At 38.7% G+C, this 12,129-nt stretch overlaps 1 protein-coding gene across 2 annotated transcripts in view; it reads right to left on the bottom strand.

The window, feature by feature from the left end:
* trpm4a (transient receptor potential cation channel, subfamily M, member 4a) overlaps nucleotides 1-10,656 on the bottom strand; it is a 48,737-nt gene extending 38,081 nt beyond the window's left edge. The window contains exons 1-4 of one of the 2 annotated variants that reach the window (XM_067477276.1): nucleotides 10,494-10,656; nucleotides 2,154-2,212; nucleotides 1,430-1,607; nucleotides 466-646 (exon numbers count right to left, since the gene is read on the bottom strand). In XM_067477276.1, the coding sequence (XP_067333377.1) occupies nucleotides 466-646; nucleotides 1,430-1,607; nucleotides 2,154-2,212; nucleotides 10,494-10,652 (577 nt within the window). In that variant the 5' untranslated portion in view covers nucleotides 10,653-10,656. Of the gene's footprint in view, nucleotides 1-465; nucleotides 647-1,429; nucleotides 1,608-2,153; nucleotides 2,213-10,489 lie in introns of both variants that reach the window. The other variant, XM_067477277.1, reaches the window with a different exon arrangement.
* Between the last annotated feature and the right edge of the window lie 1,473 nt (nucleotides 10,657-12,129).

The raw sequence follows: 12,129 nt of genomic DNA, 5'->3' as shown, positions 1-12,129 counted from the left end.
ATGTTATAGGTTATTAAACTTTATTTGGTTCATTATTTTGTTATTGCTTTTTCATCTTTGAGTAATGGGGTGATGTTGTTAAACTGTTCGTCTAGAGTTTGTTTATAATTTGTCTAGTTACAGTTATGTCTACCCCTTGTGTGTCATATTGGTTTGGCCAGCCAGTATATATGTTACCCCTTGTGTGTCACTCAAGTTAGGTCAGTTTTTGTCTTTGTTGTGGTTAGAACTTGTGTTGTAATTTCAGGTTGATAGTTTAAGGTTAGCTATGTTCTGTTGACCTCTTTTAGGGCCCAAATTTTGTTAATAAATTTAAATTTCTTTCTATATGTTACATTTGGGTAAATAAAACCCATTTTCTTTTGTGACTTTATTCCTGTGTCTACCTGCTCGGTCCCTGACAATTGGTCTGTTTTGTATTCTCTGTGGTTTTGATTAGTTACTATGGTAACAATGGGTTTTTACCTGTGCTCTGTGCAGCCTTAACCAGTCCGTTTTTCAGGACATCTCTCACCCATGTTTTCATCTTCTCCTGGCCTTCACACCCAACAAGTGACACCACCAAGTTGGGTGAGGGCAGCCCCCACTGAGTCACCATCAGTTTGTAGACCAGCTCAGGGGGTGTGTCACACGAGAGTCGCAGAAACTGAACACAATGAAAACAGGATTAAGGATCATCACTGGCACAGTTTGTCTAACCTGTAGCTGGGCACTAATCCAAGAACTTTTGAGAAGTTCTTCCATCACAAAAACACAATACTTGTAGTTTATCTAGTGTCCTGTTGGGGTATGTAGTTTCAGTTGCTAGTAAGGTCATGAAATAGGATCTGGAAAGATGATAGCATTGGTCATTAATGTTTCAGTATTTTTTAAACAAATCATTACCGTAAAAGAAACATTCTAACCACCCACTGGTTGACAATGTGATGTCAACCATTTGCTTTTTAATTTATCAGAAGCTGACTCATTCATAATGCCTCACAGACAGTTCCTTATTTTCACTATGGAGCAATGTGGGGCAGAATATATCCAAAAGTGGGGAGGTTATCTCTCCAACAGGCTGGGAACCTGAACTAATCTTCAGTAAATGAAAAAAACACGGTAAGATCTTCAGTTGTTCTGTGCCATTCGGCACAACTGACTGATGAACAAACACACATGACCCTAAGAGTTTAAAAAAGACTTTAGCTAAATCATTTTTCAAAATGTTACAGCAGACTGTGTCAGGTGTATTTGGTGCAAACAGGTAATGTCAATAACTGCCCTGACAAGCCGACTGACCCCCTGGACCACCTGTAACCACAGCCTGCTGAGGAAACTCTGTAGCACATCTCTGCAGCACTGCAGCGGAATGAAATGTTATACACAGGTCTTTTCTTGCTTTGGCTAATAGTGTGTGTCTGTGTGTGTTTTAAAATTGGCCACTTACAGGACTGTGTCTGCGTCCAGCGCCTGCAAACTCCAGCTCTCCAAAGGCATCGGTGGGACACTCTGAAGTGTGCTGCCTGCTGTCCCACTGAGTGACAATAGCTGCTCCAAAGCAGTCCTCTGTTGCCACAGGCTCATGCGTATCCTGTGCACTACCACACTGACACAAGCTTCCATTACTGGAACACAAAGCACAAACCAATAAAAATGTATGTGAGGTAATTATAGTGTTTTTCAGTGAGATACGTACTGGTTCAGAATTGCTAAAACCCTATTGTACCATAAGGGTTTTGCTATGTGATAGAAATTTGTCTCTCTTCCTTAGTTAAGTGTTACTAAATCTTGACATAACTCAGCGTGATGAACCATCGAAGTTTAATACATGCCGGCATGTATTATAAGGAAGTCAGAGGAAAGTTTAATGGCGTTTATTTACACGTACAACCCAAATTAGAACCAAAAGAAGAAAATTTTAAATCAGTGAAGACGTTCTTTAAGTAAGGAATAATTTGAATGATATTGTAATATTACTGATATCAAAACAGTTGTAATTGAAATTCTTTCCATATCAACCAAATTATGAGTTGTGTGAAATGTCACACACAACCTCTGAGTCCTTTATAATACTAAGTGTGAATGGGCTTTGTCATTCAGCTGGCTAAAATTAACAATAATTAACAATAAAGACAAAATATTGTTTGTATATATGTAGAAGAAGAGTTTACCTGGAGTCTTCAACAAAAGTGGTGCAGACTCGTTTCTTGATGATCTTTGGAATCCAACTCTGTCAGCAGGAAAAGCACTTTGTTAGCACCCCAACCTCATAAATGTATTTATTTACTCTGTACATTACATTTTTTCATATATTTTGTCACATTAGAATTTTGTAGGACTTGCAGATGATTTCTGCAAGGGATAGATTTTTACCTTTACCCAATTTTATATGTTTATGACAATTTGGAGTTATAGTAAAATACATGAAGTATTGCATCTGGCATTTCTTACACTCAACACTTTATAAACATCTCATTTTGAATATACAGTTTATATTTCAAAAAAGGTTTTACATTTTGAGTTTAAAACCTTTTAATAATTGTCCAAATCTGCCAGTCTATTTTATGTGTGCGCCCCAGTCTGGCCATCACACAAACAGATTCTAGATCCACCTCTGCTAGTGTAATACAAAGTGTGTTTGGTGGGCTTCTGGTTGGAGTTTTCAAAGGCACTAGGTAAACTTCCTGCATGTCCTGTTTAAGAACAGAAAATCAGCTACAAAGCAAGCAAAACAATTATAGTCAGTCAGAAGACATTAAAAGTACAAGATAGGACAGAGAACAAAGAGGCTCTACTGCATTAGGCCTACTGTAATTCATAATTTAAAAAAATCTGTAAAACAGCATGTAAGACACTTATCGCTGAGCAATATTCAATCTCGTTAACTTGTCTAATTGTTGGAACATTTTCCTGTGTGACGCAATCATATTGAACATTATGAGAGTATTTCTGAGTGTGCATGACTATGGTGCAGCTGACCTTTTATAAGTTGGCCTCGAATATATTTTCCAACAATACACATGCGCTTTCCCTTACTTTCCTGTTGCACACTGCACATAGTATTGTAACTGAACTATGGGACCCTCTGGCAAAAATACTGCAATCATTTTCAAACTTATAAGCTCTAATCCAATGGTAATGCACATACTGTACTGTAGCCTGGTTCTATTTTTTTCCTTAATATTCCTTTTAATGCTTCTATTTTACTAAGTTTTTCTTTACTCTTTCTGAAGGAATAAGCTGCATCTCAAATTATTTTGACAAGATTAAAGTTTTTGTGCTAACTGGGATACTGTCCCCGACATCCCCAATTTCACCACATTTTTCCATCACACCAGATTTACTTTCTTCCGTTATAGCAAGGTGCTTATTTAAACATTAAAATGTAATTTGCTTGTGTGCAAAACTACTAATCAATAAACTTCTTATAATAAAAAAAAATCCTCTCAGTCAAGCTCAGTCTCAGAATAAAAACCACAAACATAACAATAACAGGAAATCTGATGTGTCCGGTTTCTGTCAGTAAAGCTCTTTGATCTTCCAAATAGCTTCAGGCAGCTTTCTTAAAAAGCCTGCACGGATTTGTTTCATCAGTCTATGCTGTTCTGACAGCAAACGTCAATTTTTCAATTTTTGTTTTGTATATATGTTTTGTTTCGAGGTACTAAATACTACCCCTAAAGCTAATTATTGAACCTCAAGGTAACTATGTGAGCAGTTATAAACAGTAAAAAGGTACATATATGTACTATTTATTCAGTTCAGGTAAAATTTCAGGAGACATTGTATCTTTTAAGTTTAATTTATGAATATGGAAATTTGCTATTACAATTATCAAATCAATATATATTTATTTTTGCCCTTTTGACTTAACCTGCAAGTTCAGGGTCATCACAGCGGATCATTGTGTGTGGCTGAAATAACCCTCCCCATTTTTACCAGGTTTGGGATCGGCACTGCACGGCTGGGGATGGGGATGGGCTGTCAGGAGTTCAGTGTCTTGCCCAGGGACACTTTGACATGTGGTTGTGAAGAGTGGGGTGTGAACTTCTGACTTGAATAAAAAGCAATGACACATATTATTCATCATTAATAGAAAAAAACAAGAACAACCCCCGGTTTCTGTTCAGCACTGTAGCCATGCTGACTAAGAGCCATAGTTCTGTTGAGCCAAGTTTTCCCTTAACTCTGAGCAGCAATGACTTCATGACTTTCTTTATGAATAAAATTGTAGCTATTAAAGAAAGAATTCACCAGATCCTCCCCCCAAATATTACAGATAGATCTTCATTTACAACAGTGCTAGAGTCATCGATAAGGCCCCACTCCCTGTTAGACTGCTTTTTACCCATAGATCTCTCTGAGCCAATTTCAATTATTACCTCATCTAAACCAACAACCTGTCTGCTAGACCCTATTCCAACTAAACTGCTCAAGGAAGCTTTACCCTTAATAGATACGTTCGTATTAGATATCATCAATCTATCTTTAGAAACAGGCTATGTACCACAGGCCTATAAGGTAGCTGTAATTAAACCATTACTTAAAAAACCCTGTCTTGACCCAGGTGTTTTAGCCAATTACAGACCAATATTTAATCTCCACTTTATTTCTAATATCCTTGAAAAGTAGTTGCAAAACAATTATATAACCACCTTTACGGGAATAATTTGAATGAAGACTTTCAGTCAGGATTTAGAGTTCATCATAGTACAGAAACAGCACTGGTAAAAGTCACCAACGATCTTCTCATGGCCTCAGATAATGGACTCATCTCTATACTTGTTCTGTTAGATCTTAGTGCTGCATTCGATACAATTGATAACAACATTTTATTACAGAGACTGGAACATGAAATTGGGATTAAAGGAACTGAACTAGGTTGGTTTAAATCTTATCTATCTGATAAACTTCAATTTGTTCATGTTAATGATGAATCCTCCATGCACACAAAGGTTAGCTATGGAGTTCCACAAGGCTCTGTGTTAGGACCAATACTTTTTACTTTATATATGTCTCCTTTAGGCAACATTAATTAACGTTAATCAAGCTTCAAGCCTACAAGACATAAAGGCCTAATTGTCCCTCAGTGTTTTACTTCTATACTCAGACAAAACTGAAGTCATAGTATTTGGGCCCAAAAATCTCAGAGATATGATGTCCAACCATATCATTACCCTAGATGGCATAAGTCTGGCCTCCAGTACTACTGCAAGGAACCTTTGAGTTATTTTTGACCAGGATTTGTCCTTTACCTCAAATATAAAACAAATCTCTGGAACAGACTTCTTCCACCTACGGAACTTTGCCAAAATTAGGAGCATCCTGTCTCAAAGTGATGCCAAAAAACTGGTCCATGTATTTGTTACCTCTAGGTTGGACTACTGTAATTCCCTACTTTCAGGATGCCCCAGTAACTCCCTAAAGAGCCTGCAATTAATCCAAAATGCTGCAGCAAGAGTGCTGACTGGAACTAGCAAGAGAGATCATATTTCACCTTCACTAGCTTCTCTCCATTGGCTTTCCATTAAATCTAGAATAGAATTTAAAACTCTGAATTGTCTGAATGGTCAGTAGACCACTTCGCTCTCAGAATGCAGGTCTACTTGTGGTTCCCAGAATTTCCAAAGGTAGAATGAACATTTGAGTTTTTACATACATCCCCCTACTGACAAAGTCAGGAGAATGTCAGAAGTCCTGCGCATGTCTAAAAGCGGCTTAACATAGCAAAGACCCCAATTTCTCCAGCTGCTTTTGCCTGATGCTCACCTGGTTGTCATGCTAATGCTTAAAATACCAGACCCTCATTTCCCTTTGAAATAAAGTTTCCTATAAATCCTAGTGGCTCACACACTTGTGCCACACACAACTGTTTAGGATTAGATAATTTTCTACAATAAATAACCCAATACATTTAAGTTATTATCTGTTTTGTTTGACTGGAATACCTGTATATAGTTTTATGACTTAAAAACTGTTTAGTCCATAATTACATGGAAATACATACATTTCTAAGAGGTTCTCCAACTTGTAACTTTTTTCCTTTTCTTTACTGCAGCCTCCCTCAGTTATGGTTTGATTGAGGGGTTATGCCATTAATGGTCTTCAGCAGGTGAAATACATGTTCACTTGGGTTAAGCTCTTGATATTAACTTGGCCAATCTGATGAAGTCCTTTGTAGAGTTTGCAATGATGTGTGGGACCAGTGTCTTGCTGCATGATGAAGCTCATCCCAATTACTTTAATCAGATTTCTTTATAAGTCCATTATTAATTATCTTAACTGCTTATCCTGTTATCCTGGACTTTGGAGAGCTTGAGCAGATCCCAGCCATCAGTGGGTGGAGAGTAGGGTATAGCCTGGACAGGTTCCTTCAATCCCCTTTATGGGCTAGTCATAAATAACTTAACTTGGACTGTGGGAGGCAATTCATGCAAGCATGAGGAGATCGGATACAAAAGGTGGCATCTTCGATTTTGTTTAATCAAATAAAAGCAGAAATTATGAACTTTTATCTGATATGGATTTTTTACTTTCAAACCCAAATGTCTTGAGTAAACAGCAAAAACAAATGAATTAGCCTTACTTTTTCAATACCTTTGTTAAGGGGTTTGTGAGTTGTACCCAAGGATATAGGAGGCTAGGTGAGATGTCTGCACGAATGAATAACATGTGACAGACTAAGATGACAGGAAGACAATGGGGAGAGGAGTCAGGAGACACCCAAAGAGAATCCAGGTGAGGAGAGAACAGGTATGTGTAAACTATGAGGAGATGAGCGATCTAACAGGTAAATACAATGAGGGAAATATGGATGGTGCAAAGAAGCTGTAACACATAATTCAAACTCATTTAAACATAATTCAAATAATCTCTGCTGTGTATCAGGAAACGGGTTGGTGTATAAACTAAATCAATGTTTAGTTTGCGGATGACATTGTGATTTGTAGTGAGAGCAGGGAGCAGGTGGAGGAAAATCTAGAGAGGTGGAGGTCTACTCTGGAAAACAGAGGAATGAAGCTTAGCCGCAGTAAGACAGAATACATGTGTGTGAATGAGAGGGACCCAGGTGGAACGGTGAGGTTACAGGGATGTTGAGATTCTCTGATGGGAGTGACGAGGATGGACAGGATGAGGAATGAGGACACCAGAGGGACAGCTCATGTTAGATGTGTTGGAGATAAAGTCAGAGAGGCCAGATTGAGGTGGTTTGGACATGTTCAGAGGAGAAACTGTGAATATATCGGTAGAAGGATGCTGAGGTTGGAGCTGCCAGGTAGGAGGTCTAGAGGACGAGCAAAGAGGAGATGTATGGATTTAGTGAGAGAAGACATGAAGTTAGTTGGTGTGAGAGAAGAGGATGCAGAGGACAGAGTTAGATGGAGGCACATGATTCTCTGTGGCGACACCTGAAAGGGAACAGCTGAAAGGAAAAGAAGAAGAAGATAACGCAGGGGAACAATAACAAGGAGTCCAGGGCAAGAATCATGACACGCCCTCATTGTATGAACAGTTCTGCGTAGACAGGGTCACTGAATCCAGTAAAGAAGATCCCATAAAGATTTAAAGTGGAGGAAACAGTTCTGTGGGGATTACCATTCATGAAGGGGAAAGATGGAAGAGAGTGTACCTTTGTCCAGCTGATACCTTTGTACAGCGTTTGGTTTCCACTGACTCAATTGCTCAGAATAAAGAAACAAAATACATATTTGATCATATCCTTTAAATTAGGATTTGCATGTTGTTTTAGCAGCACACAAGTTTTTAACTTTCTCATAGTGTTTCATCAGAAGCTGTGTAGGGAAACATGGGGTTTCAAGTGTAACAGTCACAGGAAGAATGTACAGTACCATCATTGTGAAATGTCACACAGACAGAAGGCAGATTAGAGCTCACCTGAAGCACAAGGATGGAAATTAAGTGTTGAAGCGGCACACACAGGTTGAGAGGCAAACACAGACAGAGAAATGTCAGGAATGAATGAATAGGGATTCAAGTTCAGGCATGATGGGGTTTCACCATTACTCAAGAAAACTGCCAGTCACACCCTCTTAAACTATATAGTAAATGCGTTTACATTCAAGCATCCACAATAATTTCAATCATGTTGCGCAAGAACTGTGAACACCACAGATAATGTTTCAGCTCACCGACTGAGAACTGGTTCAACCTGTTTGTTTTACACTGGGACACTATTTGCTTTCAAGAGGGAGTGGTGTACTGTTGTATCCACCTTCCCCATTCACAAACCGTAAATCCTTATCAGCCTTTTCTGTAGCCTGATGCAAACATTAGTGTTGCTGCTTTGCATTGTGGTATATAGAGGTGTCCATGGGAACTTGAATTGGTTTCTCTGCATCTTCTGCACTGGGTTTCTTCCAGGGGAAACATTTTCAATGAGCAAATCCAAGCTAACTCTGCCTGCACACAAATATCTGGGGAAAATGTGTGTATGTGCTGCCTTCTTAAAGATCCCGGCAATAAATTAATTGGTTAATTGAAGGTGGTTCTTGCTGTTATCTTCTCAGACATAGTATGTGTACAGAGGTTGATGCCACACCCACAGGTGAAGATGGGTTTCCACGTGGCTCTATCAGCATCTTCAAAACATGATATACAAGTTTTTATATGAGACACAAGAAGGTGAAACATTCTGACCCACGAGTCTGGCCTAGATGTCACAAGGTGTCCCAAATTCTGTTAGTTGTCTTCTACTATGGTGTAGAGTATTTACGCTGCTCGTCGAGATGTAAATACCTAACATGTTTCGATTCTTAATAACAGTAATCATAAGATGTTAATTACCATAGGACATTCAATTTAATGTTTGTTCTCCTAACCTTTGTCTGTCTGACTAGCATCAGTGCCAATCCATCATATTGCAGTTCAACAAATGTAATAAATGATGCACGGATGATCTTTTAACCTAAGTATTAAGGTGGATCATCTCACTTCAATTCAGATGAGGAACAGGTGCACTGACACCGGGGTGTTGTGATGCTGCACTAATCATTGAATTTGTGTCCTTTTTCTTTGATTATGAATCCCATGATGCAAATCAAATGCACCTTCTAACTGTAACCAACCAACTGTGACTTTACGACTCGTCACCACTTGTCTACATAATTCTAAAGGCATCCACACCCGTTGTCATTTGAATGAGCAAAGCAGCAGTTCTATCACATAACCTGTGTGAATGCGGGGTGTGTTAGAGGCAACATGAGCCACATTGAATGACATGATGTGTGTGGTTGAGCTGTCTTTCCCAAAGACATCCTCCAACTTTGTAATTTTTAGTCCTAATAAAGTATCTTGTCCTTACCAACAGTACGCCCTATCTAATCTTTTTTGTTTATTCTATTATTGTATTCAGGATTTCACAGTGAGAAGTCTGAACTTGCACAGTAACATCTTTACATCTCCAGTCAATATTCATATACACTCAGTGGTATTAAACGTATTTGAACAGTGAAACAGTTTTCATCTTTTTGGCTCTGTACACCCCCTCAGTAGGTTTTAAAAAAACCCAAATAGCTGATTCAGCCACACCTAATGTTTTTGACAAACACATTGCTTCACTAGCACAGACAGTTCTTTCGACATCTTGGTGAAGGGTGACATCAGATTCCAAATGTAAATACCACACATGAACTCAGCTCTAGATCTTTTGTCTGATAAGACAATAACACAAAACACCAGCACAAGACAAATTATCAGCCAACTGTCCAATTGGGAATAAAATGGCTACATGGTTAATCTAATACTATTTTTGACCAAACCCTGTCACGTATAGACTGGAATCCACGGACAAGCCATACAAAGCCAACATGATGAAGATCAGGTCAACAATCCCCATCCTCCTCCATATAATTCTGTCTGCACGTTGCTAGGAACTGATGAAACCATCAAGCACAGATCAGCATCAGCAAATGCAAGAAAATATCAGACGAGTAGAAATTTCAAAATTCACAGCTTAATGTTCGCAGCTAAAGTTCCTGCGTCGTGCACACAGGCGGAAGCTGCAAACCAATTCTTTAAATGCGGGCCTGCTCCTGTTTTATTCATGTCAATAACCATCGTGCAATCGTTGTTTAAAAACCCACTCTTTATGATCTACATCTGTCGTTATATCATACGTGAGTCATTAGTAGCACGTATTAGAGCCACACCGCAGCCAGCTGTCTTTACGTATGGTTAGAGTCACGTCCGTCAGACTTCACCTGCTCAGGTACGCTCATTGGGCACACTGCATTCCTTCTGGTTTTAAATAAAGGATCACTGAAGGGTGAGATATTAACTCAAATTCAAAAAACTCCGTTTTAAAAAAATATTAATAAATCAGACATCATTTTTACAGACTCCTTTAGATTTAACGGACTTTACATGTTTAAACCTTAAATCCACAGGACTCACTTACTTTTTCTTTGCGGGAAATCTGCATATTTTGTGAGTATGCACGGTTTATTTATCTGGACCCCGGTATCTATAGACTCATTGATGTGCTTACCTACCTGATCCTTGTCGTTCTTACTTCCAGAATTTCCACCTCCTACTCCTCCGTACCTCTCTTGCTCCAGGTTCTTCATTCTGCACTGCATCCGCGTACTTTGATCTGAGAGCTCAGGGTCAGTTGATTGGGCTACAGCTCCACCCACAGCCCCCACGAACATCCCGCCCCACTACTCTCAGGTAGTCCTGCAGGTTTTTTCATGCACTCAGTATGGTAGAGCATTCGGACTGTATTCTGTATCAGACATTCTTTTTTCATATTGTTCAAACACAAAATTGGTGGAAACTGTAAAAACTAAAGGGAAATACCGATAAAAAAAAGAAGCACATGAAACTTATGGAAGTAAAAAAGAAATCCATCCATTTGCTCCTGTCAATTAGGCCCCTGGTTCTCATCAACAGCATACTGGTTGATCCAGATTTGAAAACGGCAACACAGAGGAGCATCTTTTATAGATGGATAAGAACTGATCACTGATTGAACAATTTGTGGTGTGGTTGCAAATTTATATAGTGCACTGGGAAAGTTTTCAGACCCTATTTAAAAAATAAATATTTTTTTAAATACATTTACAGACATTTCTTAACTTCTGTATTCAGTTTTTCATTATGGGGTACTGAGTGTAAATTAACGAAAAAGAAATTCAACAACTGTAGTATCAGGCTGCAACATAATGAAATTGTAAAAAATAAAAGAGCTTTCTGATAACACTGTACATATTTATAACATTACCAGAGGTTTATATCAGCTAGAAATTTGTGCTTTTGTTTGACAGTTATTACAACTGGTAGCTCAATAAGTAGAGCATCAGCCTATACAGAGGCACCATCGAGAGCATTCTGACAAGCTGCATCACTGTGTGGTATGATGTGAAATCACGATGTGCTCTTTAAGTTTAATTACAGTCACAATGTGCATATGAGTGGCAAGTTGTTAATACTTGTATTAAAAGAACAGCTTACAGACTTTTCATGCGCACACATTCAGAAACTTTTAATTCAGTTAAACTTTATTTATATAGTGCCAATTCACAAAAAAAGTCATCTCAGGGCACTTTACAGAATAAGGCTCAGGCTCAAGGTGGACAGCCATCTGCCTTGACCGGTTGGGGTGAGTGGAAAGTAAGAGAAGAGAACAGAGCAACAAAAAGCAACAACAAAACATCAGGCAGGTTGGTGGGACCAGTAGCTGCTCGCTGGAAGACACACGGCTTCAAACCCAGGGACACCTGCAGAAAGGGACAGAGAGAGGGGGACAGAGAAGGACAAAGACAACTAAGGGAGAAAACAAACAGTTAATGACATACAGTGGTGACAACCACCTAGTGCAGTTCCTTTAATCCCCAATTTCATGTTCCAGTCTCTGTAATAAAATGTTGTGATCAATGGTATCAAATGCAGCACTAAGATCTAACAGAACAAGTATAGAGATGAGTCCAGTGTCTGAGGCCATGAGAAGATCGTTGGTGATTTTTACCAGTGCTGTTAAAACTAATAAATGTGGACATTTATTAGTTTTGGTGTCTTGTTCTGTAAGAGGGTTAGTCTTTCATTAAGTTATCATGATTAACTCCTCTTGTTGTCATTTTTAGTTTATGTAATTTACTTGGTCGGGGAAAAAACAGTCTCTAGAGTTAT

The sequence above is a fragment of the Channa argus genome, chromosome 15 (genome assembly GCF_033026475.1).
Source record: "Channa argus isolate prfri chromosome 15, Channa argus male v1.0, whole genome shotgun sequence".
NCBI classification, from domain to species: Eukaryota; Metazoa; Chordata; class Actinopteri; order Anabantiformes; family Channidae; genus Channa; species Channa argus.
Note: the sequence above shows the minus strand (reverse complement) of the source record. Positions and strands in the feature narration are given on the sequence as shown.